This window comes from Tympanuchus pallidicinctus, unplaced genomic scaffold (genome assembly GCF_026119805.1).
Source record: "Tympanuchus pallidicinctus isolate F22 unplaced genomic scaffold, pur_lepc_1.0 scaffold22, whole genome shotgun sequence".
NCBI classification, from domain to species: Eukaryota; Metazoa; Chordata; class Aves; order Galliformes; family Phasianidae; genus Tympanuchus; species Tympanuchus pallidicinctus.
The window spans coordinates 40,330,791-40,357,926 of NW_026294739.1; the positions used below are offsets into that span (position 1 = coordinate 40,330,791).

The following is a 27,136-nucleotide window of genomic DNA, read 5'->3' on the forward strand; positions in this document are numbered from 1 at the left end:
CGGTGACACGAGAGCAGCTGAGGGAGGACAGGTCTGCCCAAGCATCACAGTGCCCGGCTGAGCATCCAGCCGTGCGCAGCCCCCACCATCAGCCCAGCCGCGGGCACACTGCCATCTCTGGGAGCAGCACGAGGGCCGTTCCCCTATGGATGCTCACCCAGCGCATCCCGAGGCGGGACCTTTTTGCGCGGCTGCGAGTCGCCTGTGCTTTTCCTCTTCTTGCTCTTTCCCTGCAGCTCGGCAGCGGGGCCGGCATCGCCCTCGGCGGCGGGCTGCTGCAAATCGGGCTGCCGCAACGCGCGCAGGTGGGTCCTGCGGGACGGGAACGGGTTGGGGCAGGGCCACGCGGCTGAACCGACGCACGGCGATCCCTGCGGCACCGAGCCGGCTCCCGAAGGAGACGCGCCGGCTTACTTTGCGTCCTGCGCGGGGACGGACATGGAGCAGCACCGGGCTTCAGCAGCGGTTGGGAGGAGGCTGCGGGAGGGCCGTTACCGGGGGAACGCATCAACAGCGCGGCTTTAAGTGCGGCCGTCCCACAGCGAGACGGAGAGCAGAGCGGGGCCGCGCCGAGCCCGGCCGCCCATCATCTGCCCACACCTCTCCCCGGGCGGGGCTCGGCCCGGCCCTCCTCCCTCCCGGCGGAAGCGGCCGTTGCCCGGAGCGCGGCGGCTCCGCGGGTGCGTGCGGTGGGGCCGGAACCCGGCAGGCCGTGCCCCTTCTTCCCCATCCCAGCCCGTCCTCTCGCGCCCCATCCCCCCGCCGTGCTTCTGACCCGATGTTTCCGCCCGCGACGGGAGCGAGCGAGCGAGCGAACGGCCCGATTGCCACGAGCCCTTTGCTCGGCCCCGGGTGACTCGCTCTGCTTATCGCAGCTTAGCCAGAGATGTATTTTTTTTTTTTTCCTATGCTTTTTACAGAATCGGGCTCGTAGCAGCACAAAGCCGAACAACAAGGCTCCAGCTCCGCATGAGGCTGCAGCTCCCCGGCCGGGCGCGCGGCTCCGGTGGGCGGCACCGAGCTCTGCTGGAAGAGGTACGGACGGGAGGTGTGTCCTGCAGCTCCGAGCATTCCTGCTTCCCTGCCCCCCTCTGCAGCCCGGCCCTGCGCTGAGCAGGAGCTGCACACGTACATCTGTTTGCTTGAGCTGCGAGGCCGTGGCCTCTTGCTGCTGGCGACAGATGCTTTTGATGCTTAGGTTTCTAACGCAGTGCTGGAGATGCTTTCCTAGGTGCATATTAAGTGCCAGCTGGAAGGGCTGGCCCTGCTCCTCCTGTAGGCACATTCTCCTGTTGCTCCCCTTGTGCTTGCCCAGTGCCTTTCTGGTCTCTGCACGGAGTTCCATCTGGGTGGGATGCATTCTGCTCATCCCTGGAGCCCCCAGGTTCTCAAAGAGCCCCATCCTCCAGCCCTGCTGTCCCACTGTGCAGGAGCAGAGCAGCTGCCTGGAAAACCTGCTTGTGGGAGCTGAGGGTTTGGCTGCTTCATCCTGAGGCCAGATGACGATGATGATGATGATGATGATGATGCAGGTGCTGGGACTGCATCCTGCATGTTTTGCTGTGAGCACCCAGATAGGCCGAGTGCTGTTGTAACAAGGCTGTGTAATCTTGCGAGATCCAAACCCAGAGGCAATGTGACTTGCAAATCAGGGTGTGGGTGTCATCTGCAAATCCCCTGCAGCAGGGCAGGGTGCTGCTGGGACGTGAGATGGGCCCTGTGTTCAGGTACAGAAGGAGCCTTCCATCCCCCAGCTCCCATCAGCTTGCCTTTCCTCCTTCAGTCCCCCACGCTAATTGCCTGCTCTTTTACAGGTCCTCCTTTCACTCTGTCATTTTGCACCTAAATTACTGGCTTTGGAGGAGAGTTCAGATCGAGATCAGATGTGAGTTTCAAGGCCAGTAACTATCCTGGAGTAATCTCTTGGTGATGCTTTTTTTTTTTTTTAGGATAAGAGGGCCCATGCTGGCTTAGCTCTATCCATTTTAAAGGAGATTAAATAATAAGAGAACAGTGCTCTTTTACTGCAGCCTGAGAATCTGAGTCTGAAGCTTTTCAGAAATAGCTTTTGCAGGGTGGCTGGGTACAAACAAGCCTCTGGACATGCCTGCCGGTGTGCAGTGCTCAGCACGGCTTACATTGCCTCTGCCGTTGTGTCTGGGAGATGAATAATAGCTTTTTGCTAATGGGTCTCATGTCAACAAGGGTAATTTAACAGAGAAGACAGCAGTGCATTAGTTGCTATGAGTCAGGCTCACTCAGCCTTGTGCTGATTGTTTATTGGTTTATAAATTAAATGGAAGATGCTGTGTCCCGTCAGTGCTGGCATTCTGAGGGTCCTAAAAGGGGCTCTTCCCGTAGGGCTGTCTCTGAAGTGTTGGAATTGCAGACCCAGGAGTCGGATTTTCTGTGCTGAAGGTGCAGGTATCACAAAATGCAGACGCTTCAGGATCAGTGCTGGTTAGTCCTGCAGTAGGGACGGTGCTGCTGGCTCCTTTGCCTCACCCATGTGAAAGCACAGCATGGTTGGGTTGGAAAGGACCTCACCGCCCCCAAGCCCTGCTGTAGGCTGGCTGCTCCCCAGCTCAGGCTGCCCAGTGCCCATCCATGGCCTGGGGCACCTCCAGGGATGGGCACCACAGCTCTTGGGCAGCCATGGGGTCCATTGGGGTTGTTTCCTACTTGCAGGTTGTCCCTGCAGCTGGGTGTGAGCTCTGCAATAGGAAGGTCAGCCATTCACATACACGTTATCTCAGCTCTGCAGTGGCTCAGCGAGCTGTGTTTAGTTCACTTCTCACTGGTGGTTGGTTTCCATTGCAGAGACAGAGACAGCAGAATGTGTGAAGGGCCATCCAAGATTTCTGGACCCATTCCTCCAGACCCTACGCTCTTCCCAAACTATTACAGACGCCCTTTCTCAGGTGAGTCCTCAGGGTGCTGATGGTGATCCTGAAGGTCAAAAGAAGGGAAAACGTGAGGTAGATGTGGAGGGGGACCTTCAGCATGATTTGTTTGAGGGAAACAGCGAGGTGAGATCGCGCTAAGCTGCTTTTTCTTTCTTTCTTTCTCTGCAGCTCGAGGGAGGCTGGAAGGCAATGCTCAGCGGTTGGATTTTACCTCTCGCCCCACGGACTCAGCTCCCAGCTCACCCCGTGCTTTGAGCGGTGCCCACCAGCCCCAGCCAGCGCCTCGCATCCGCCCCAGCGGAAGGGACTTCATGGAGAAGGGGCAGAAGGGGACGCTCGGCCTCCTGCTGCAGCTCAAGGGGCTCTCTCTCGCTGGGGGTCTGCCAGCAAAGAGTAAGCACAGCTGTGCTGAGGTCCAGAAGGGAGGTGAAGCTGAGCTCTGCCTGTTGCCTATTGGCTTTATATCCCAGCATTGCCCCAAGCTGGTGCCCGCATGGCGGTTGCCACAAACGCTGTGCCAAAACGGGAGGGGAACCAGCTGAGGTCTTCCAGAACAGGGTCAGCCCTCCCAACGTGGGGGGAAATGCACAGATTGTGTGGGCTGCGGGAGGGGGGAGGACTTGCTGTTTCCACTTTGGACATGGAGCTGTCAGCTCTGGTGTTGTGATCCAGGAGCCTACGTTTGCTGGCAGTGTTTGAGGGCTGAAAGCTGTGTCTCGCTGTGCAGGGAAAGAGTCCAAGGACCACGAGAAGGAAAACGTGAGGCGAATAAAGGAGATTCAGAAGAAGTGCAAAGAGAGGGAGCGGGCCCAGGAGCGCAGCCAGCCCAAACCTGTGAAAGCTCTGTGGAAATCCCAGAAATACGAAAACGTGGAGTCAAAGGTGAAGGCCAGACTGCAGGTGGGTACCCAGGGGGCTCTTTGACTCTCCTGGCAGCTCAGAAGAAGAAAATCTCACACCTTCTGCCTGCTGCCTCCTGCCTGACCCTTCTGTCGTAGGAATCTGAGGGCAATTCTTGGCATGGTGCAGAGCAGCCCTCAGAAAATCCCTGTCCTGAGGTGCATCCAGCTGGCTTCTCAGCTTTCCACGTCTGGGGTTCGTGCCAAAAGGCGGTGGTTTTCTGCCCCACAGAGCACTGTCCTCACCCTTTCTGCATGGCACTGAGGCAGAGAAGGAGAGATCGGCCTTCAGGCTGCTGCAGGCTTTGTGCCAGCTCTCAGGACCCTGTGACACACAGTGGGTTTTACCAACTGTGTACTGAGCTGAAACACGGATGGTTTCTGTTCCAAGTGGTGTCTGGTTTCCGGCAGCTTTTGCTTTGCTTTTGGCTTCTTTCTTTTCCTTCTTCTGGATATTTTTTTCTTTCCTGGTGTTTTAAGTAATGTCTCTGTTGGGGGCTTTCCAAAATGCAGCTAAGTGGTTACAGTGAGGAATGCACTGAAGAAGCTGGGTGACGTCTTGAGCATCACCACTGAAGCAACACCCTCCTTGCTGCTTCATAGCTGAGCTGAAGCTTCAGATTCCTCCTCATCTCTGCATCGCTTCCCTCCGTTCTATGGCCCCCGAGCCAACGAGGTGGTGCTACAAAGATTGGCAGGGTGATTTCTGAGCAGTTCCAGAAGCCTTGTCCCTCCTTTCTGATGCACCAGAAAGCACCACCAACTTGCTTGCTGGTATCTGTGACCTTCCACGCGCAGGAGCAAGCCCACCTGTGCCTTAGGAATGAATACAAGCCTACGCTCTTGTTAGACAAATCATCAGGATCAGAGGATGATTGAGATGATCTTTTGTTTTGTGGGAAGGGGGTGTTCTCTCTGCACGGTTTCTGCGTGGTGTGTTTCTGTGCTCTTTGGATTCGGAGGCCCCGGAGCTGACTCACGTTGCTTTAACCATTGCTGAGGCTCTCCTAGAGATGATGTGTTCCCTTCAAAGCATCTCCATCTTCTGTGGAGCTCCTGCTCACGGGTGGAGTTGGTTCTGTTAGTCTTGAAAGTCTGGCATGGAGTTTTTCTCCTCTGTCTTCTATGGTGTAAATTGCAGCTGCTTCCTTGGCAGCAGCAGCCAGCATCACCTTGCTCTGCAGCTGACCGCCGAAGATGCCTCCCACCCCTGGTGGGTGTCTCTGCAGGGTTATCTGATGGCGCTCTGCTTCTGTGCCTGCAGTGTTATTCAGTAAGGGGGGACTCCCTCATCAGTGCTTCACACACTTGTGGTCTGTATGGATGTTCCTGCAGATCTTTTTTCTTCCTCTTAGTGCTTCTTCACCAAGTTCAGTTGCCAGCTGTGGGTTTGTTGCCGTCAGCGCTCTGGTTTGGTCTTTGCTGCCTGTGGTTTGTGTGCAGAACTTCAGCCACATCACAGCAGAGGAGCACGTTGTTGTCTGTTGTAAACCTGTGGTTGAGCTCGTGGTTGACCCCCAGACGATGTTGGTGAGTTTCTCTTTGCCCCATCATTCCCCCCGCTGAGCCGTTTTTCTGTTTTATGTTTCCACCTTTCCCAGGAGAGCTCTCCACCTCCAAACCCAGAGGCTGTGAATTTCCTGCGGGCGTACTCTCGCTGTGGGCCTGGGATCAGGCCAGGCAGACCTCTGTCCCCAAATCCTGCCAGCATGAAGGCAGGAACAGGCACTGAGGCTCCGCAGACGCTGGCTGCTGAAACCAAGGTGAGTGGCACACTGCCTGCACGCTCCCGGGGGTTTCTGTCACCCTGCCCCCCATTGCTCTTGCTTTGCATGCTTTGTGGGCTCAGCTTGACAAGGCAGGCTGTAGGTTTTCGTGGCCGTTGGTGCCTGCTGTCTCAAGCTGTTGCTGTAGGTGCTGTCTGCCTATGGCTCCTGAGGGTCTGCCCTTTCTTTGTGCACCTGCTCAGCATCTCACACATGTAGCTGCTCACTCTGTCCCTTATGAGGACAAGAGCAGCTGCCTGCGTGTGCCACCCCAGCACTCACTGCCTCTTGTTCTTTCAGTTGCAGGTGGAGGGCAATAGCATTGACTTCATCAAGCACAACGCTCGCAATGCCAAGCGGGCCCCGCTGCGGCGCTCCCAGTCCCTGCAGGCCCTGGCTGAGCTGCTGGGACAGAAGCAGAGGGAGCAGGAGGAGTACAACATCAAGCAGAAGGGCCACGTCCCCCAGTAGTACGTGTGCCAGCAGAGCAATTGACTGTGGCCTGGGGAATGAATGCAAAGCTTGCTGGTTTCTTGGCTTAACAAGAATCCCATGGCTGTCGCAACTGGGCTGGTAAAGAGTTTTGTCTCCTCCTCCCTTGCTTGCTGCAGTACAGTGATGCTATGTGCTCGGTGCCTTTGAGCACGCACAAAGTGGTGGCCAGTCCGTGCACGTGGGCTAAATCCAAGTGCTTCTCAACGCAGCAAGGGCATATGGAGCAGGGGGGGTGTGGGTGCTGCCAGCCTGGGGCTCTGTGGTCTTCAGGCAGTGACGTGGAGACCAGCAGGGCTCCGTTCCTGGGCAACCTTCCTGCCAGGTGTGCCGACACCAGCTTTTGTCTGCCTTGCAGCCTGCTGGAGAGGAAGGAGCAGTGGCGCAGGCAGATGGAGGAGCAGCTGCGAAGCCGGCCGGATCCTGACACGCCGCCTGGCCACACCATGATGCCTGAGGGCCAGAGGCTGGAGATGCTCGGCAGCCTGAAGCAGAGTAAGAGGAAAAGAAAGGAGCATTCCAGCTCAAAAATAGCCAGTTTAGGAGCACGGGCTTGCTTCCTGATTTCCTGCCTCTTGGAGAGATGCTGGGGTGTTCCAGTAATCCCTGCACTAGAGCTGCGTGTGCAGAAAGAGCAATCCTATGGCATGGTCGGACCTGGAACAGGCTTGGCCCAGGGGACCTGACATTAGGGTTACTATTGTACTTAAAATGAATATTTTTAGTTGGAAGAGATCTTTGGGGGTCTCTAGTCCAACCCTTGCTCAAAGTAGGAGCACCTTAGAGCTGGAGCTTTGGTCCTCCTCCAGCTGTGGTTTCAGTCCAAGGATGGGTATTCTCTCCAGGTCCCTGCTCCCATGCTGCTACCATTTTAACAGCTGAACAGTGAGGTTGTAGTGTTAGGGGAAAAAAAAAAGGGAATTTATCTCCCACTCAACGCAGCTTTTTGTCTTTTCCAGGCCAGGAGCAGCTGATAAAGGACCTGGTGATGCTGCCAATGCGTGCAGACACCCTCAGCATTCAGAAGAGGCGAGTAGAGCTCGAGAGGAAGCTCTCCCAGATTGAAGAGGCACTCAAAATTTTCTCCAGGCCCAAAGTCTTCATCAAGCTGGACTCCTGAGCCCATGGGGCTGCAAGCAGTGTGCTGCTCTGCGTGAGCATCCCAGGGAAGGGAAGGAGAGGAAGACAATCGAGGACCCTGCACCCGTAGTGGTGTCAGTACTGTGTCCAACACGCAGTTGGCACCTCTTGCTCTTGCTCCCAGGGCACATCCAGGGAAATGGGAGGGAGAGGAGCTAATTGACTCTGCTGTGCAGTGTGGAGAACAGTTGTCCCCGTGCTGGTTGACTTCTCACAGAGATCAGCTGTCTGCTTGGAATTGATGGCACAGATCTCGTGGCTTCTTATTTTTCCATTTCTAGAAACTGGCAGGAGGTCCCCCGTGCTGCTGCTCTGCTGTTGGTTGTCCTCTTTCCCCCAGGGCACTGCAGGCTTTGCTGCACACAGGGCCTTTGCTCTGGGCTCTGTGCTGACCCATCCTAAGCACGCAGCCGGTGCCTTTGTCCCCTCCGTCCTGCTGCGTGCGCTCAGTAGCTCAAGGACAGCAAAAAGGCACAGAGCTCCAGTGCTTTCTGCTCAGAGAAGGGCTGGGGTGGAAGCAGGGGAAGCTGGTGAGGTGTCTGGAGCTGTTGTTGTCTGTGGAGTGGGATGCACTGCAATAAAGTTGTAGTTTTCCTCCGTTGGTGTGTCTCGGTGGACTCAGCAGGGCCTCAGGAGTGGTGGTGGGCAGCAGAAAGCAGCAGTGCTGATGTGATGCTGCCAGGAGGAGAGGTGCAAGACCCTCACAGGGGGTGGCCTGAAGTGGCCAGAGGACAGGGCAGGTGCCATTGCGCAGGTGAGCTCTGCCTGCATACCATCAAATACCCCATAGGATTTTCAGCAGCTCTGAAAAGCTCTTTCCTTTGTGGAGCAGAGGAAGATTCAGCCCAAAGGGCATCACTGGAGGGTTCTGGTCCGTCTGCTGCCCAGAACAGGGCCAGATCCACAGCTCAGGGCCTTGTCCAGCTTGCTTGGGAAAGTCTCCACCATGGGACAAATGCTGCACTGCTGCGGGCTTTCCCTCATCCCAAGGCAGGATCTGGGGCTTACCAGGGTGGTGAGACATTGCAGCCTCATCCTGTGCCCCAGGCTGCTGGGGGATAGCACTGCTGCCAAGCCCCAAGGAAGCTCCCATTGCTTGGGGCTGGAGGAGGCGAGGTACCAACCAGAAAATGGCCCCACACCTCCTTGGGGCTGTCCTCAGGGCATTGCCACTGCGCTGCGAGCAGCCCCAGCCCTGCTGCAGTTGCACTCCCTGCCATAAGCAAGCCCGGACTAACCAGCTCTGCTGTCTGCATCTCTCTCCTGCCTGCCTGTCTGGGGCCCGGCTCAGTGGCTACAAGGAGCTGCGCCCGGCTCAGCCCTTGCAGTCCTGGAGAGCTGTGGGTCCTCCTTCTCCTCTAAGACAGATGTCACCACACAGCAGCACCTGCGTCAGGACCCCACGTTTGCCCTGGGCACAGGGGCTCGCCGTGCCCAAAGCAGCCTGAGTACGTAGTGTTGGATAGCTCTGCAATTAGCCTTGCTGGGCTCACTTGAAAAGCAGCAAAGCCACATGTGTGCAGAACTGTTAGGGACACAGCTGCCCCATCGCACAGCACCAAACCCATTTGCTGTCCTGAATGGAGACTGCTGGCCCCTGCAGCGACGCGAACGATGGACAAACGGGGTGTTTTCTAGAAAAGGTTTTACTGTCCATTGCAATATATTACTTGATGATGCACGCTTTGATAAAATAATTAAAAAACCCACGTGGGTGGAAGAAGGGAGGTGAGGGGCTCAGATGGGCAGCGCCCGGCAGGAGCAGACCCCAGGGCAAGGACAGGGCAGAGGCAGCCCCATGGCCCTGGTGCCCACAAGCAGTCCGGCTATAGGGTGAGCAGGGTGCCGTCCTCCCGCACGCTGCCCCGGCCGGGGCTGCCGTCGTGGCTGCCCAGGGACTGCAGGGAGCCCTGCGAGCTGTGTGGGGACAGGCTGGGCGGGAGGGGTCCGTCAGCAGGGCCCCCATTGGGGCAGCCCACGGGGCCGTAATGGGGCGCGCCGTCGCTCTCGATGACCAGGTCTCCCTCCTCGTCGCTCTCGGCTGTGCTGTAGTTGCTGAGGTACTGCGAGGCCGGGCTGGGGGTCTGCTGGCTCGGGGTGCTGTCTGTGGACACCCCCGAGCTGCCCGAGGCTTTGCTGCTACGGATGACGTTGTTGCGCTGGTTGGCCGGCTTGACGGTGATGATGAGGTTGTGGCTGTTGGCCACCATCATGTCCGTCACCTGGTCCAGAGACTTGCCGGCCACGTCGATGCCGTTGACCTCCAGGATCTCGTCGCTCACCGCCAGCAGCCCCGTGCTCTCCGCCAGGCCGCCCTTCACCAGGCGGGAGATGAAGATGCCGGGCACTTTCTCGACGCCCTGCGGGGCCACGCGCACGCTGACGCCGTCGCGGATGTAGAAGCCCAGCGGCTTGTCGGAGCCGTGCTTGTGGAGCCGCACGCGGCGGTGCGTCTCGGGCAGGATGTCCACGTCGATGATGGAGGAGATCTGGCGGAAGTCCTGGGGCATGCCGATGAGGAGGTGAGGTTTGGCCCGGCAGTGCGCTGGCCGCAGCAGTCCCTTCTTCTTCCTCTGCAATGAGTTGGAGGCGAAGACGGCGGCGTCTGATTCTGCTGTGGGGAGCAAAAGGGGATGCGGTCAGACGGCGCTCAGCACCGCACAGCGGCTGCGATCTCACCAGCCTTCCCCACCAAACATCGGCCCGGCTCTTCCTGTCTCCTCTGGGCCCATCTCCTGGGATTACCCAGTGTACACACGGCTGGGATTAGTGGGATCCAGGCGGTGATTCAGCCTTAATCACACTTTAAGCCAAGCTCTGCGGCTTAACGCTTGAGCTGCCGGCTCTGCCAGCCTGGGGGCCGCTGCTGTGCCTTGGTTTGGGGCACACACACACCAGCTCCCCACATTATCCCTGTTGGAGCAGAAGGACCAGAGCCCTGCCACAAGCCCACAAGCAGGACGCCCATCTCGCAGTGTCCCATTCAGTGTCCCCGCAGCCCCGGACCTCCCAACCCGTGCATCCTGTCAGCACTTCTTATTCCATCTCCAGGCACTGCAGACCCCCCAGCAGGGTCTGGCTCCATTCCCCCCAGCCAACCGCTCTGGGGCTGTTCAGTGGGTGCCATCTCCCCCACGTCCTTCCCTTGAATGCATCCCCTAGGGGCCAGGGAGCATCCCCAGGGCTCTCTCTGGTTTCTCTCCACCCCTCTCCATGGGGGAGCTCAGATCTGGATGCTTTTTGCCACTGCATCCTTCCAATGCTGCACAGGGCTTATCAGCATCCTCAGTGCCCAGCCTGCAGAACCAGCGGGTGTTCAGCCACCAATACAGAAATCACCCAGTCCCAGCACGACCTCAGGAGGACGCTGAGAAAGCCTGGCCCCAGTGCCACAGCAAGGGGAAGGCAGCATTCTATGCAGCGCAGCACCCATGGGAGGGGGCTGCCAAGTGCAAGAGCTCCCCACCAGCACCAAATCCTGCTCTGGACGCAGGGGAGTCCTTGGCACCACGGGCACATGGGGTTTCTCCCAGGACGAGCTGGCCTGCCAGGGCTCCTGGGTTATAAATATCTCCCTGCACTCACCGCCTGCCTTATTTTTAGCTTGGGGAAGGGCGGTGGAGGCTTTCCCACAGCTATTTCAGCACATGGCTGCTCTCTGGGGGGCGAGAGGCAGCCAAGTTGTGCCGCTTGGTGCCTTGGGGATGCACCGGGCATCCTCCTGCCCTTCCGGTGAGCCTGAGCCCACCCCTGGGGCTGAGTGCCTGTCCCCAGCTGGGCACCAATGGGACTCCACTGCTTCTGCATGTGAGTGGTGGCATGGGGAGCCAACGTGTTGTGGCTTTTGCTTCTCAACCCCATGGCATAGGACTCCAAAACCCACACATCCGGACACACTGCGTGCATGCTCCCCCTGCACCCAGTGTGTGAAGGAAGCTCTGTAGCTGCCTGTGTTCCTCACCAACCTGGGGACTGGTTTGACTACAGCCCAGCCCTGGAATGACCTGGATCCATTCTAAATCAGCCGTGACTCACCCAGGGCTCACTCCTGGCCTCTCCATGTGCCCCTTGCAGACCCTCTGCCAAGTTCTTGCCCTATGTTGCAGCCCTGGTGCAGGAGGGGATGGTTTGGAGCTGCTTGAGTGGCCCTGGAGGAAACCCCTGAAGGAGCACAGGTACCTGACTCAGCAGCACAACATCACCCCTCATCTGGGGACTTTGGGCCGACAACATGAGCTGGAACCACCGCAGCGCTCAGGGTCCATCCCATGCAGCTGCACTTGGGATGCCTCTATCACAACTATTTCACAGTCCAGCACAAGGAAGCTGCTCTGCATGGAGCTCACACCAGCCTGGCTGCAAAGACGACTTCCAAGAGGTGAAATGCACGGGCTGGGTGGCCGTGGTGTCACCTCCTCCCAAACCATCCCCCAGCACAACGAGAGGAACAAGGCCAGCGTGAGGACTGCCCCACGCATCCCAAGGAATGGATCCCAGCCCTTCTCCAGCCACCACTGACCTTTTTTCTGGATGATGACCCTGAGAAGGGGGTTGGCGGAGGACAGGGCCTTGTGGTAGTTGTCGTCGTTGTTGATGGGCAGCAGGTCGCCGTGCACGTCAGTGTAGCCCAGCAGCACATCTACGCGGGGGATCTGATGCACGCACTGCAGTAGGCTGTAAAAGTCCTGGAAGGTGCCGGCGCTGGAGCGCTTCATAGCAAAGCGACGGAACTCAGCATCAAACTGCAGAGGAGGAGGAGGAGGGAGAGGAGGTAAAGGTGGTTAGAGCTGGAGGAGGGTTAGCAGGACTCCAGGTGTTATTCATAGGGCACGCAGGCAGAGATGGGGAAGGGGCACATGGGGACACAGGGTGCGTCCTCGGGGGCTGGCGGAGGCACATCTGGAGGAGGCACATCTGGGTGAGCGCAGAGATGGGGGCCGGCAGAGCACAGCTGGGTGAGGGTGTGCTAGGAGGGCTGAGCGAGGGCACATCTGGATGCACCCACACATCTGGATGCGTGTGCACATCTGGATGCCCCCTCACGCCGCAGAGAAGGGAGGTGTCGGGATGCACATCTGGCCCAAGGCGTTCCCGGTGTGACCGCGTCCTGGCAGCACACATCTAACCCAGCTGTGCACATCCAACCGAGGGCTGCCCCCAGCCCGCCGGCACCGCCGGGGCCGCACCGCCCCCGCCGTTGCCGCGCACCTGCCGAGCGCTCCCGGCGCTGCGCCCTCCACCGCATCGAGCGGGTGGGCTGACGGCCCGGCGGCCCCGTCCTCCCGGTATCGGCACCGCGCGGCGCTGGGAGCCGTGCCTCTGCAGCACCGGGAGCGGAGCAGGGCCCCGCACGGCCGGTCTGCCTCTGCGCGCTGCCGCCCCCACGTGTGCTGCCGGGACGGGCGGGCACCATCAGCACCGGCATCAGCACCGGCATCAGCACCGGCATCAGCACCGGCATCAGCACCGGCATCAGCACCGGCATCAGCACCGGCATCAGCACCGGCATCAGCACCAGCATCAGCACCAGCATCAGCACCGGCATCAGCGCTTACCTTGCTCTTGACCTCGATGACGGGCTCGGCGGATCGCGCCGGCGTGCGGTGGTGTTTGGCCATGCTGCCCGCACCGCCCCGCGCCGCCGCTCCCGCGGCCACGGGGGATTTTCACCGGCCATGACGTCACCGGCGGGCCGGCCGGGCGGCGCCGCGCCATTGGTCGAGGCGGAGCTCGGGGGCGGGGTCGGCGCGGCGCGGCGCGCGGCCGTGGAGCGAAAGGGAGCGCGCTGACAACGTCGCCATAGCAACGGGGGCGGGGGCGGGAGGGGGGACCCCCGCGGGCGGCGGGCAGCGTGGGGTCGCAGAGACGTCGATCGCGGAATGCTCCGAGCCGGGAGGGACCCCAGTGGGGCCACCCGTAAATCAGACCCTGAGACCGAGAGCGGCGTCCCTGCGCTTCCTGAGCTCCGGCAGCCCTGGGCAGCTATTCTGTGCCCCCCGTCCTCTGGGGCAGAACCGTTCTCTGACGCTGTCTGACTCTCCCTGATGCAGCTCCGGCCCTCAGTGCTTTGCCCAGGAGAGCGTGGCCAGGAGCTGCTGCAGAAGGACAGGGAGCAGAGGGAAGCTCTGGGTTTAACTCGGCGGGTTTGCTCACAGGGTAATTGAGTTAAGGTCAGACAGATAATCCTGCTGTCAGCGGGGTCAGCACTGACGCAGGCAATATTGACAGAGGGCTTTCAGAGCCCTTCACCTCGGTGTCTGGTGAACCGGGGTTCATTGCTCACGGGACACGTGTGAGGCTTGGCTCCTGCTTTGCATGTGTCCACAGAATCCGGGCCTTGAGCTGAGGAGCCCCAGGGCCGCAGCCACGTCCCTACCCAGGGTCACTACTTTGGGGATGGCAGTGAGGGCTGCCCAAAGGCTCAGCAGCCCCAGGCCCTTCCAGCACTCACCCCACAGCTTCACCCCGTGCCCACCTGAGCACAGGCCACAGCCAGCCAGCAGCAGGCAAACAGCTTCAGCTGGGGACGTTCTCAAGGGCGGCCTCGGGCACGGTGCTGGCTTTCTTCTGAGCGCCGTGGTCCTCGTTGGCCAGGTGGGGTCAGCTCAGGCCGCGGGAACAGCCCAGCTGCGGGCAAAGGGCGGGGAGGGCCCTCAGCGCAGGGCCGTGCCCATGCCCGTGCCGCGGTGGGACCCGTCCCTCAGCCCGCAATCCCCGCACGGCAGCTCCGTGTCCGGTCCCCAGCACGCGGCCTGCAGCCAGAGCGGTGCAGAGGGACGGGGCCGTGTGCCCGGGCCTGAGGGCCGCTGCAGGGAAGCTGCGACCTGAGGGAGCCAGGGCCCGGGATGTGGGGCTGAAGACACCACCGCAACGCGACGTCACCGCGACCGGCCCGGCCCGGGGTTACCGGGTTACCATGGTGACGCGGCGCCGAGAGACCCTTCCTCGTTCCGCCCCCCGCCGCGCGGCACGCGAGGCTGCTTCCTATTGGCCCACGTGTCCGCCCCCTCTACCTTCGCAGCCAATCGCTTGCAGCCACCGCGGCGCTGCGGTCGGACGGGGCGGAAGTGGGCGGGGCGTGGAGGGCGGCTATATAAGGGGCGGTGGCGGGGGGCACCGCCATACGCGCGCTATGGCGGAGGAGCTGTCGCTGTCCTTGCTGGTGCGCAGCCCCGCGCGGCGTCACCCCGACCTTCGGCTTCGCGCCGCGCCCGCCTGGAGCGTGCGGCGCCTGAAGGCAGAGCTGCGCCAGCGTGCCCCCGGGGCGCCGGTAAGGGCTGGGGAGGGAGGGGGGGTGCGGGCTGACGCAAGGCCCGGATGCGGTTGCGGCACCGCGAGACTTTGGGAGCCGGGGCTGCGCGGGGCCGGGATTCCGCGTTGGTCCCTTGGCGGCTCCGTTCGCTCGGAGGAGGTGGTGATTTCTTTCTTTCCGTTTCTTCAAGGCTGAGGAGGACCAGAAGCTGATCTACTGTGGGAAGCTGCTGCTGGACCATCAGCTCCTGCACGAGTTCCTGCCCGGGGTAGGATCGCTGCCCCGTCCTGTGCTGAAGCACTCCGGCACGGGGGAACTTCTCTAATGTGTCCGTGTGTCTCTCAGCAGGAGGAGCTGCACGCTCTGCACCTGGTCTACAACCTGAGGACTCCCACAGATGTGCCAGAGAGCAGCACGGAGGTATTTACACTGAGTGGAGGCACTGCTTTCAGTGCTGGGGCTGTAGGCGCTCACCAGTGCTGCAGGTGTTTCCTGTTAACGCTGTGATGCTGTTGGTGCTTACTGTGTGAGAATGTAGTTAAATTAAGCTCAGAAACTGCTGGCTTAACAGGTGCCATCCAAATCTGCACTGACTGAAAGATCCAAGCGTAAGGTGGTTGTAATGTGCTTCCTCAGGCTGCTTTCTGTTCTGCTTAATAACGTGGGTCTGTCATACCCACATGGAGGCTGCTGGGGTCAGTGGGGGCAGCTCTCCTTGCTGCGGTGGCTGTGTGGGGAAGAACAGATGTAGTTGAAGATGTGTTACCTGCCCTTTAAGGACTCAGATGGCAGAGGGGAAGTGAAGGGCTGGTGTCATGAGCTATTGGTCCTAAATGCCACTGTCCAAACTTTCTTACTTCTGAGTGTATGTGCGGAAGTATGTAGAGGTGTTTATACTGCCTGGACTGAGCAGTTTGAACTTTTCTGCCTGTGTTGCCAGATGTGAGTCACCCTCTGAATTCCGTGCAGCTGTTTCACCCCAGAGCAGCTCTTGAATTACGTCTGTGTGCCACAAAGGGGTGTGAAAGCATAGACTCATGGTAGCTGATAACTTTGGTTTGTCTTGAGCACAGATCCCTTAGTTCTTTTTCAAGTTGTACTTCTGTAACCAGGTAGGACCTGAATGGGAGTGGAAACATGAAATGTATGTAATGCATGGTGCTTTATGTACAACTAAAGGGCTCTGAAATAGGGATGGAGGTGCTTTGTAGCACAGGGTTAGGTGCAGTGTCAGTGTTGGGGCACCTGGGGGAGCCTAGCGCAGAACAAAGAGCGTGAGATGTGAAACGGTCCTCTAAAAGAAGAGCTGTGCAGTGTGGTGTAATTGTTTGCATGAGATTTGCATGGTGTTCTGAACAGTCCCTCAGGTAGCTGTGGTTGCTTCTAGGTTAAAGCTGCGCAGCCGGAGCTGATGACAGAAGCTAGACAAGAACCAGCTGCTGCTTCCTCAGATGGTGGAAGGCTGAGATGCTCTCCTGGTGGTCAGGCAGCAGCAGAAGCCGGTGCCAGGTAAGTCCACTAGGGAGGCCCTCATGGGGTAGGCCTGCTTGGGCGGTGTTGGGTGCCAGCCCTGATATGTGCACTGAGGCATGTGAGAATAGGCCGGGGGTGCTAAGGATGCATGAACTCCAGTTTATTTGCTGTAATAGCAAATCTTGCTTTTATTCACTGGGAGGAGATGTGTTTAATACTCTGAAGGGAAGAATTTTTGTGTCAGTGCAGGAAATGGCAGAAGCCATCTGATGTCCTGCAGTAAGTGGCTCTTGTGGCTTTTCTGGTGTTTAACAAATGCTTAAATTTTGCACAGGCCTGAAACACCTCAGCATGCTTTCCAAGCTGTGCCTCCAGGGTTTTCTATGTACACAACCTACAGCATGCTTCAGATGTCCTGGCTTCAACAGATCTATGCGAGGCAATACTACATGCAATAGTAAGTCTTCCTGAAGCTGCTAGTGGAAAATAGAAGCTAATAGAAGGAAATACAAGAAAGGACTGCTAGTTTTCTTATGGTGTGGTCAGAAGACTCAGTGCTCTACTGCAGTGCCCTGCTTTTCTGCAGGGAATTTACTTCTGCTCTTATGTTAGCTCCTTACCATGTTTTTTGACTGCTGAAAGTAGCCCACAGATGGGAAATTGGTCTCAGAGATAAAAGCAAGAACTGTAAGCAGCCTTACAAACACCTTCAGGTTGAGCAGAGTAACTTTTTGTGAAGGTATTGTTAACATGAAGGTGTGTGGTTTGACTTGGCAGTCATGAAAGCGTTGTCTTAGGCAGAGCCAAAATTTGTTTTGAGCCCTTGTGAAGCACAACCCTTTCCTAAATTGTATGTGCTCTGACTTTGTGGTTCTGAACTTCGAAGGTGGACAAGTTCTGAGTGTCTGTTCACCATAAAGAGATTTAAGCCGCATTTCTCTGGTTTTCAGCTTGGCTTCTACTGCTGCATCTGCTGAGCCATCCTCCCCACGGCGCTCTCAGGAGATCCCAGTGACACCCCCAGCTCCTCTCCCAGCCCCATTTCCTGCACACAACCAACCTGGGGAGCGGAATGCTGCTCCGCAAGCTAACGAGGTGGCCAACCAGGACTTAAGGATGAACGCCCAGGGGGGTCCTCTCATGGGGGAAGAGGAGGAGGGTGGCCATCGAGACTGGTTGGACTGGCTGTACTCTGCAACGCTGTTCTATGTTTTTGTCAACATCGTCTATTTCTACTCCAGCGTCAGCAGATTCCTCCTGGTGATGGGTGGCACTGTTCTGATGTATCTGTAAGTGCGTAGTTGGGATATGAGTGCTGTCAGATGTTGCAGTGAAGTGCTGCACTCTGAGGGGAGGCGAGCTGTCTGATGTTAGAGCTTTATGGGGCTTGTATACCTGGGAAGGTGAACCTCTCATCTCACCCTGGCATACCTCAGTGTTCAGCAAAAATACTGTTACAGCCTCTGGGTTCAGAGCAGAATGGGTAGGTGATGGGGAATGGTCTCGCCCCCTCTTCTGGGGTAGTTGACTTTCCTTTTTGGAAGGCAATTGGAAGACCAAGTAACTCTTAGTGTAAAGCCCCAGCAGCTCTCTGAAAGTTCAGTGAAACAACAGACAAGGGCTTGAAATCTTGGGAGAGAACTTTGCGCCTTCTCTGTAAGTCATGTAGGCACATGGGTTTTTGTCACCTTCTCAGGAGAGAAGACAAAGCTTAAAAAGTGATGTCCTGAGTTGCTTTTAAGCTGCTCTAGAGAGGAAAAATTGGAGATAAATCTCTTAGGAGTACAGTACAGATAGCCTGCCCTTGGGTGATGTTTTTGGGTGTCTGACAGAATGTCCCCTCATGTTTGATCACATGTGAGTTAATGGGTGCAGGCCTGTGAGTTCCTGTCAGTCGTCTCAGAGCTGAAACTGCAGCAGCTTAAAAATGCACTTCGATATATTCAGACTTGTAGAAAGAAGGCTGATGGCTGTGTCAGGTCCTTAGGCACACTGTTGGTAATGCCCAAATAGAATGTTGTTGAATTACCCCGGTGTGTCAGGGAGGAGTTGTGTAAGCAGCATTAACACAAATACGTTGCCTTCCCTCAGGCACCACGTTGGCTGGTTCCCCTTTAGACAACGACGAGCTCAGCCTTTCCCAGATAACATTCCTCCTCAAGCTGCTGTAAACCAGGACCAGAACAATAACTTACAGGTATTGTGTTTTCCAAAACATGGGCATGCAATGAAGTTTTTGCTGTTTGTACAAGTAGTTCACTAATTATCCAAGTAGTGAAAATCCTGAATTTTTGTAGAAAAGCATCTTCTGTGTGGAATAATTGCCAGCCTGCTTCCTCTTGTGGAGTATGAAGTGCTGCATGTTATCTCCTACTTGTTAGGTATTGGAGAGCAGTCTGTTGCAGTCTAAGTTCTGTAACTGAACTCAGGTCTGAGTATGTGAGCAAGTTGAGTTCTGCATTTCCAGTGACGCTTGGGGTTGTTGTCAGTGTTTGCTGAGTTCCTTGGCTGTAAAGGAAACAGCTGACCAGATAAACCATGCGTGCGTCTGTCCTGAGCAGTATATTCTTTCTTTGGTTGTTGGGGGTTACTTCAGTAGAGAAGCACTGTGGAGGTTTTATATTGACACTGAAAATCAGCTTAGCACCTGATTCTCATAATGCATTTCTGCAGTGATTCTCACTGAATGTTCTTCCTTTCAGCAGGGAGGGAATGCAGGCAGAGCAGAGGAACCTGAGGCCCTTCCTGATGCGGGACAAGTTCTGCCAGAGCTGCCACAGAACAACCCATCCCTTATGAGCACAGCGTGGCTGTTTTTCAAGACCTTCTTTGCATCCCTCCTTCCAGAAGGGCCCAGGCTGACCCACAACTGACGTGGCACCATTTGCTTTTGTGGAGCATCGGTGAGCAGAGCAGATGCCAATCCCAAAACAGGAGTGAAACTGCGTGGCGTTTCTCTGGCCTTCACTGACGAAGCTGCAAGAGGCCTTAAGTTGTTGCAATACAGGCACAAGATGGTTGCCCTCATTCCAAAGAACTTTCTTCTGTAGCATTTATTGGGTACCCATGTAGAGGCTTGGCATTGCAAACTTGTGCACTAAATGCACAGGCTCTGAGCACGTGTGCAAAGATGTTAGAGAAGCAAATTGCTTCTTCTGCGTAATGCGATTCCTGTTGGAATGTTTCAAATGCTATTTAAATTACACTGAGTGTAATATCTTAAATTGCTAGGTAAGCATTAGCAGGTTTTTAGGAAAGATCTATTGTTTAATTGCTTCAACAGTATTTTAAATTTTGCTTTGTAAGTATTTTCCTATGAAAGATGCATTGTGCCATTTCCTTGGCGAAAGGGGCAGCTGGGGGGCAGTGGAGCTGCAGGTTTCAAACTGCCCAGCAAGTCCTTCATACTCAAGGCTGATTTCTTCTCTGCTTTCAAATGATGGGAGAAGAGTTAAGTGCATTCAACTTCAATCAAGAACTTATGCAAGACTTAAATTTACTGCTTTCAGTTATAAAATCAGAGCAGACTGAGACCTGTATTTAATGTCGATGCATTTTCACTCTGGAGCAGCTCCATTGGATTTGTTTCCTTTGATGCAGTTAAGGGCTTTGATTCAATAAAATTTGCAGTCACTTATCTGTACTTGTGTGTGCTCTACAGCAGGGTGCACTGTGTGCTCTCAACTTCTTGACATTGGAAGGCCACGAGGTTTTGGGTCAATTCAGGGTAAGCACCACCAATTTCTCAGTATGGGGGGGATAAGGAGCTCCAGTGGACAGCCTGGCCTTGTGCAGGGTGACAGGCTGATGTCCCTGTGCTGCTCTCGGGGCTGGTTACTCCAGGGCAGTGATGTTTGATTTTTGTGGCACTGTTGTAGGTGGAAACTGTCTGGCCCTTCCCTTCCTGCAGGAGGTCAGTGCCCGGCAGTGCCCTGTCCTTCCCTGCCCTCCTGCTGGCTGTGAAAGGGCTGGGAATGGATGAGCAGTCTTGGGGCAGAACGTGGCTGATGCTGAGTTGTTCTGTCTTTAGCCCCCTATTGAGGGCATCTTAGAGACCAACTTTTAAAGGGTCTGATAGTGGTAGGGCAAAGGGGAATAGCTTTACTAACAGGAGATGTAGGTTAGATGTCAGGAAGAAATGATTCTGAGGTTGGTGAGCCCTGGCACTGCTACCTAGATCTATAGGTGCCCCATACCTGGTGGGCTCTGAGCTGGTGGGGGCCACCCAAGCCATGGCAGGGGTTGGAACCAGTGGGCTGTAAGGTCCCTTCCAACCTCAGCCTCTCTGTGATTCGCTCACAAGGACTGCTCTGAAAGTAAAGCCCCCTATTTTGTTATATTGGCCCCTGATGTCAGAGGTGGATGATGGTGGTATGGCAATAGAAGTTGAACTTTCCCACTGATGTTGATGTGCAGCAGAGGGGCAGTCTGACCAAATGGCATCTGATGTGGAAGTGCATATGGAGCAAAGGTATCACAGAATTGGTAAGAGTGGAAAAGAGCTCAAAGGTCATAGAGTCCAACAGTTCCTACCATTCCTGCTCCCAGCATGGCTTCCTCACCAGGACTGCTGCTTCCCTGCCCTAAAAGTGAGAGAAGAAATCTTTGTTTTCCTACAGAGAAACTGTCCTAGAATCACCCTTCTTCCACTCAAAAAAGGGCCTTTTTGAGAGGCATAGCATAAGTTTCCATTGCAAAATGAGTCCTCACCCAAGCCCAAGCAGCCATTGGTGGATCCTGGGTGGCATCTTAAAGAATGCCGTGGAGACCTGTTCCCTTGGGGACTGCTGGGGGACCTCAGCCCCAGTGCTGGACCAGACCTGACAAGCCAGCAGGGAGTGGGGCCATCATCCTCCTGGTGACATCAGGTAAACTCCATGTGGAAAAAATGGCACTCACTGACATTCATCGGTGCTTGCTGAACGTTTATGGAGACAAAACAGTGGATGTGAGCAAGAAGAGGCAGTGAGTGATGACACACGATGGGACAGTGGGTCTGCTGCTGCAGGTTGTTATAAGCGTGGCATGTGGGCTCCTGTTCATCGCTGCTGAAAATGTGCAGCTGATGGTGGTGACCATTGAAAAATAGTGTTTGGTGGCTGCTCCATCAAATAGTGTTACTGTGCAGGTCACTGACCGGCAGTGCTCCTGCGGGTACTGGAGGCCGTTCACTTTCTCAACTCAGGAAGAAAACAAAGCTCAGGGCGGGGGCTGCCGGACGTGGGCTGCTGGAGGAGACGTGCTCAGCCCTCCATCAGGGACAGCAGTGCCTTGCTCAGTGCTCTGGCAGCACCCTAAGTTCTCACCTTCACCCTTGAGAATGATGGCTAAGGGAGGTGGTTTGTGGGTCTTGCTGAAATAACTCAGCCTTCCTTTTTCCTGCAGCTTGATCTGTGATGGTTCCAAGGTGCAGGGGTTGGTGGCGTGCAGGGCAAGTGTGCACAAAGAGCGGGTCTGGATTTGGGTTTCTAACCTTTCCTAAACAGAGATTTGCTGAGAAGTAGGAATACAAAGCTTGGAACGTGTGTGCAAAAAGCAAATGATGGACTGGCTGGAGGCAGTGCACATCCCAGGCTGCTCCTTGCACTTTCTCCTACTCTCATTTTGCATCCCTCATTCTCCTCCCCCTGCAATGCAGTGCATTCAGAGTTACCACGGCCTTTGGCAGCTGCGGGAGGAAGACAACATGCGACCAGACAGGGCTCAAGGAAACTATGGGAAGATTAGGAAATGTGTGATGAGTTTTGATAAGTGGAGGAAGCAGGTCACGTCCTGCTCGGAGGTATGAAAGCAGCCTTCTCCACGCTCAAGAATCAGCTGCTCCCGTTGGCACACACTGCTCCAGCCAGGGATGCTGTGGGCTGTAGGGATGAGGCTGGGGACGGCCAGGATCTTGCTGATGCTCATCCATGCAGCAGCAGCCTGTGAGTTCGGGCCAGTGCCATACAGCGTCACTGGGATCGTCTGCAGGATGACCAAGCCCGCGGCGTTGCTGTGTAAGTGCTGCTGGCTTGTTTGGGGCTGCAGGTTGAACCATGGGCGCTTATACTGCCTGACCTGAACAGGAACAGCTTCCCTAAGGAGCTAGAAAATTGTATTTGGTCTTTCTCCTCACTACGAAGTTTTACCATTGTTACATGTTGGGGTGGAAGAACAGGAGGAAACGAGTGCTGGGTTTTCTTCCTTGCTGCAACATCACCTCCTGGGGCTGGTCTGCACAAGGGGAGAGACAGGGTGTCTCTGCTAGCATGGGTTGGGGTTTTATTGTGAGGGTTTGGGGAGCTCTGTGCATATGGGAAGAATTAATGCTTCTGCAAAGGGTGATCACAGCCCCATCCCAGCTCCACTGATGGTGGTACGTGCAGAGAAGGATCCTGGGCTGAAGTAAGAGAAGGGATTTCTGGAGGGAAAGAAGTCCTGTACAAGGGAAGAAGTACATCTGAGGCTGATACGGGCTGGATAGCTTTAGGAAAACACGCACAGAAAATTCAGACTCTGAAGGTTTTCTTTGGAAACTCAGTAGCTGACAGTGGTATGCGTAAGCAGCCTCAGAGCAAGGCACTGCAACGGCTTGTGCAGCGTGAGGACAAGCGCAGCCTTGCCTAAATCTGTCCCAATGGTACGGTGCAGGTGAGCGGCGGGGTTTTTCTCGGTGTTTATTCAGAAGCTGCCTCCTAAGCCCAATGGAAATGCCTGGGGTGAAATGCCTCTGCGGGGCTGCAATCCCAGGTGCAGGCTGACCTCGCGGCCAGGAGATGGCACTTTAGTATCTTTGTTCTTCTACTGACAGTGAACCAGGAGACAGCACGGCTCATTCAAACTGCGTTCAAGAACGCCAAATTCCCAAACATCACAGGGGAAAGGTCCATGCGGCTCCTGGGCACGGTGGCTTACACGCTGACCAAGTGAGTTCCGCTGCAATTCCATGCTACGGGAACAACACGACACTGGGAAGGGAGCTTTGACCCAGTGGTTACTGCTGAAAGCAGGTCTCATGGTGTCACCCATGGGACACCATCTGGGGATGATAAAGGCAATGGGGCAAGCACAGGTGGATTTCCTGCTGTGGCTGTTGCTGAAGAGGAGCACTGAAATGAAGCTGGGATTCTTCCGAAGCACGTTGCTGTGTTCCCAGCTGTGAGGGCTGGCCACGAACCGGGTTCTCTTTGCTTTTAGCATCCAGGTCAGCGACTTGTCCATAGAGCAGAGTGAGGTGGAGCTCAAGGAGAACTATGCCATTGATATAGCCATCAAAAACGTGACAGCCTTCTTCAGAGGGACCCTGACTTATGGCTACGCGGGGGCCTGGTTGTAAGTACCTGAGGGCCAAGCAGCCGCAGCCTTGTGGCTGGGACCAGCTGCATGCTCTGGTGTGGAATGTCTTCTCTTCCGCCCCTACAGCCTGCAGCTCTTTCACTCGGTTGATTTTGAAATTGAGTCTTCCATCGACCTCCAGATAAACATAAAACTGTGTAAGTATCAGCTGTTGGCCACAAGCCATGGGGAACGGCGAGCTGGGCTGTGGGCATCTGATGGCATGCGGGGCTGGAGGTGCTCCCCACTGCCCTGCACACACAGACTGGGCACAGCTGTCCCCAGCTGTTCCCAGCTGTCAACTTTTCTCCTTCTTTTGTGCAGTATGCCAGGAGGAGCAGGTGGCTGCTGATGCCTCAGACTGCTACCTGTCCTTCCACAAGCTGGTGCTGCACCTCCAAGGAGATAAGGAGTGAGTCTGTTCCCCTGCAGCCAGGGCCCCCCTGCTCAGCCACTGCTCCTGCTGTGGGGCCCTGGCTGCCCCTGACTGCTCCCATCCCTGCAGGCCGGGCTGGCTGAAGCAGTTCTTCACCAATTTCATCTCCTTCACCTTGAAGTTTGTGCTCAAGAGAGAAGTATGCCTGCAAGACGATAGCCACGCGTTTCAGTGGCAAGCAAAAGGAATCAAGGTGGTGCTGACACTGAGGGCGCTCCCTTCCTCTTGCAGGTGTGCAAAGAAATAAATCTCCTTGCCCAGGTGATGGCAAGTTTTGTCCATGACATCGCAGGTAAGTACCCTCGGTTTTCTCCTTGTTTCCTTTACGTGCAGCTTTAATATTTGAGTCCCAACAGGACAGCAACCACATCCATTAAAACAGTCCTTCAAAAACATGCATGGGTTCCCACCAAGAGCCAGAAGCAGTGTTGGGGTCAGCACTAGCACTCGAAGGAGTGAGTCCCCTGTCCCATCCCAATGCGTGTTCCTTTTACAGCTTCCAGGTCACCTTCTGCAGCAAGTCCTAGTGCTGCATGCTGCAAGCTCTGCTGGCGGTGATATTTTCAATGTAAGGCTTTTGTGCTTTCTCCTGGCAGAAAATTTTGTCCGAGATGAGGCCATTGGACTCGATATCTCCCTTGCATCAGATCCCTTAATTAAAACAAATTACCTAGAATCACACCACAAGGTAAAGTAATTCGGGCTCCTCGGAAACCAAAGGTTTCCTGCCCACGGTGTTTGCTCTGAGCCCAGCAGCCCTTCCCCTTGCCACCACTGCTGGCAGATGCAGCTGCTGACATTTTGTTCTGTCTCCCTGCTGCATGTCCTTGCCAACACAGTCGCTTTCCTTTCAAGGGCCTCGTCCTGTACAAGAACTACTCTGACGTCCTCAGCGACTCTGTTTTCTCCCCATCGCTGCTGTCCGAATCCCGAATGCTGTACTTCTGGTTGTCTGAACACATCCTCAACTCCCTGGCTTCAGCGGCTTTCCTAGATGGGCGCCTGGTGCTGACCATCAGAGGGGAGAAGCTGCAGGTGATCTGCAGGGCCGGTTCCTCAGTATTACATGTGCACGCGGTCAGAAATTGGTACATCCATAACAAGTCCACACTAGCAGGCGGTGCTACCCCTTAGAGGGACATCAGCTGACAGAAAACTTGACTTCTGAGCTGTAAAGCGATGTGTGATTTTTCTGCGGTTCTCAGAAGGGCGGTGGGTTCAGGAGGAACCGTGCCTCTGGCTGCAGGCTGCGCATGCATCTTCTGCCGCATCCAGCATCTCTTCTTAATTTCTTTAACAACCTGTTTCTGCTTTGTTTCTGAAGGCGCTGTTTGAATTTGAAGACACAGAAGCACAACAGAAGGCAGTGCGTTTGGTAAACTTTGGTTCTACTCCGAGCATTTTGTGTCCTTCCCTGGACAACTTAAGAGTTTTGGGTCGGGCTGGTGGAGAAACCAGAGGCTGAAGGACAGATTGTTGTGCTTTTCAAGGATTTCTCCATCCTCCAGGTTGACATAGATTCCTTGAAACCAGCAGAGCTGTTGGCCTCTTGTGATGTGGGAAATGAAACTGTGTGGGAAGTGGGTCCGAAATTGGGAAGCGATATGACAAAAGCATGACTTCTGTTCCTTATTTGACCAGATTTTCCAAGGCAATTCCTACAATGATTCTGTGGCCAAGGTGTGGAGCCTCGCCCTTCCTGAGATCTCTCTCCAGCCCGAAGGGACAGTTGTGAAGTCGTTGGTAGCAGTGGAGATCAGCATCCTTTCCCCGGGAGAAGAGCCCTTGACAGTTCTATACATGGAGAAGGTCAGTTCTTGCATATCCTGACTGCCAAAGACCTTTGGCCAGATCGCTGGTAATATCTGGAGGTGAAGCCAGAAAGCATTAAACTCTGTATTATAGAAAGCAAACCAGAATATCCAGATAAGAGCTCCCTGCTGTAAGGCAAGCGGAGTTACCTCTGTGCATCTCTGTGCAGGAAATCACGGTCACTGTCCAAGCTGCCTATGTGGAAAAGAAACTCATTTTGCGCCCTCTGGATTCCAGGTGAGTGCTGGAGTTCCTTAGGTATTCCACTGCTTCATTGAGCCCCCATCTGAAAGCACTACAGTGAAGATTTCTTCGTCCCCTATTGCTGTTTTGCTTCCTTTTTTCTTCCATTCAGGATAGAGTTTAAAGCCTTTAACTGCACAGCTGACCCAAGTGGAGTAAGTCCTAAGCAAGTATTCTCTAGGCCATCTGCTGCTGAACTACAACCTCACAACCCTTCTGTATGAATTGTCTGGCTTTCAGAATGACCAGCTCATAAGAAACTTCCTGCAGAAGATGATCTCCGCTGTTGGGATCCCAGAAGTGATTTCAAGTGAGTTTTCCCTTCAGAGAAATGCCAAAGTACTCCGCAGAGCACTTATCATCAGTTCTCCTGTACCAATTGGCTGAAGAAGTACGCTGATATCTCCCACATCTTGGTAGTGGCAAGGGAAGAGGGGATGGAATTACACTTTTCACGTTGCTGGTGTGAATTTCTGCTAGGCAATGGAGAAAGAACTACCTTTGTGAATGGCTGGGATAAGGGAAAGGGAGTTTCTGCCAGGCTGAAGGCACAGTTAGCTTTGGGCAAGATAAGGTCACAGTACACGAGAGCAGCAAGCCGGGATGGCCATAACCATAACTGGGTGGTTTTCCTGATTCTGTAGAGATCGAACCAGCTTTAACCTCACTGATGAACAGCAAAGGGCTTCATTTATTTGAGATTAAAAACCCTGAGATCATCACAAGAAAGGTAAGCAGAGTTCAGAAATACCCGGCTCTCAAAGCCTTTAATGGAAGTACGATAATCCCAACATATAGCACAGAACACTAATGTATTTTTTCCCCCTGCATTTTTAGAGATACCTAATTGTACAGCTTGACTTTAGCTTCCCCAATCATTTGCTGCTTAACTTCCTCAAGAAAACGTTATAGAACCGGTCTCTTTGTACAAGCAGATTGGGTGTGAAACAAAATACAAGTTGGTTTGAATCAGCCTCTGCTGAGTTCTGTTTTGTTTTCCTGAGAAGCCCTGCAATTTCCGTGCAATTGCATCTCCGCTGAGACTTTTCTTTGTGAAGCCCTTGATGCTTTTATGCCAGGATCTTTAAAGGGGATCCCAAGGAGCTTGCAAGTAAGGGTTGAATTCTTGAAGGCTGCGGACGCTGGGTTAACAGTGGGAGCTAACAGAAAGAGGCTTGGCCCATCTTTTGGCATCTCTTGTACGGCTGAAGACGTGAGTTTGGAGAGCAGTCTGTGAGCACACAGTCCTTGTGTCCTGGGCACACCCAGCACCATGTAGAGCTGCGGGCAAACCGTGCTCGTGCTGTTGAGCAAATGTGACAGAAGTAATAAACATGATAAGGAAGCCAAGGAGATGACGAGGGGAAGTGTACGTATCTGCTCAGGCAGCAGGATCCTATTCC

General features: G+C 55.3%; 4 protein-coding genes across 13 annotated transcripts; 3 read left to right on the forward strand and 1 right to left on the reverse strand.

Annotated features, from left to right (window-relative positions):
* Positions 1-224: 224 nt before the first annotated feature.
* ENKD1 (enkurin domain containing 1) lies at positions 225-7,801 on the forward strand. 6 transcript variants are annotated; one of them, XM_052686067.1, is made up of 11 exons: positions 225-305; positions 921-1,035; positions 1,815-1,885; positions 2,689-2,727; positions 2,821-2,921; positions 3,075-3,299; positions 3,634-3,806; positions 5,407-5,568; positions 5,872-6,041; positions 6,422-6,558; positions 7,023-7,801. In XM_052686067.1, exons 2-11 carry the CDS (start codon positions 970-972, stop codon positions 7,181-7,183), a joined length of 1,305 nt encoding a protein of 434 aa, XP_052542027.1. In that variant the 5' UTR covers positions 225-305; positions 921-969; the 3' UTR covers positions 7,184-7,801. The 6 variants fall into 6 exon arrangements, with proteins under 6 accessions (XP_052542027.1, XP_052542025.1, XP_052542028.1 ...); XM_052686065.1 differs by lacking the exon at positions 225-305 and adding an exon at positions 570-680; XM_052686068.1 differs by lacking the exons at positions 225-305; positions 2,689-2,727 and adding an exon at positions 570-680.
* Positions 7,802-8,817: 1,016 nt separating this feature from the next.
* PARD6A (par-6 family cell polarity regulator alpha) lies at positions 8,818-12,866 on the reverse strand. Of its 2 annotated transcripts, none has more exons than XM_052685808.1 (3): positions 12,759-12,866; positions 11,723-11,945; positions 8,818-9,814 (listed from the first exon to the last, which is right to left on the reverse strand). In XM_052685808.1, the coding sequence occupies exons 1-3, from the start codon at positions 12,819-12,821 to the stop codon at positions 9,030-9,032; spliced, it is 1,071 nt and encodes a 356-aa protein (XP_052541768.1). In that variant the 5' UTR covers positions 12,822-12,866; the 3' UTR covers positions 8,818-9,029. The 2 variants fall into 2 exon arrangements, with proteins under 2 accessions (XP_052541768.1, XP_052541767.1); XM_052685807.1 differs by having other exon boundaries at positions 8,822-9,817.
* Positions 12,867-14,328: 1,462 nt separating this feature from the next.
* Positions 14,329-19,571, forward strand: HERPUD1 (homocysteine inducible ER protein with ubiquitin like domain 1). Of its 3 annotated transcripts, none has more exons than XM_052686193.1 (8): positions 14,329-14,473; positions 14,646-14,723; positions 14,801-14,875; positions 15,843-15,964; positions 16,263-16,385; positions 16,879-17,217; positions 18,020-18,125; positions 18,631-19,571. In XM_052686193.1, exons 1-8 carry the CDS (start codon positions 14,336-14,338, stop codon positions 18,799-18,801), a joined length of 1,152 nt encoding a protein of 383 aa, XP_052542153.1. In that variant the 5' UTR covers positions 14,329-14,335; the 3' UTR covers positions 18,802-19,571. The 3 variants fall into 3 exon arrangements, with proteins under 3 accessions (XP_052542153.1, XP_052542155.1, XP_052542154.1); XM_052686195.1 differs by having other exon boundaries at positions 18,634-19,571; XM_052686194.1 differs by having other exon boundaries at positions 14,804-14,875.
* A 1,511-nt stretch (positions 19,572-21,082) lies between these two features.
* On the forward strand, positions 21,083-26,707 carry CETP (cholesteryl ester transfer protein). Of its 2 annotated transcripts, none has more exons than XM_052686191.1 (16): positions 21,083-21,924; positions 22,719-22,833; positions 23,105-23,239; positions 23,330-23,400; positions 23,567-23,654; positions 23,748-23,817; positions 23,910-23,970; positions 24,275-24,366; positions 24,534-24,713; positions 25,003-25,053; positions 25,320-25,487; positions 25,660-25,727; positions 25,846-25,888; positions 25,974-26,043; positions 26,378-26,463; positions 26,571-26,707. In XM_052686191.1, exons 1-16 carry the CDS (start codon positions 21,780-21,782, stop codon positions 26,643-26,645), a joined length of 1,518 nt encoding a protein of 505 aa, XP_052542151.1. In that variant the 5' UTR covers positions 21,083-21,779; the 3' UTR covers positions 26,646-26,707. The 2 variants fall into 2 exon arrangements, with proteins under 2 accessions (XP_052542151.1, XP_052542152.1); XM_052686192.1 differs by lacking the exon at positions 21,083-21,924 and adding an exon at positions 21,964-22,558.
* Positions 26,708-27,136: the final 429 nt, after the last annotated feature.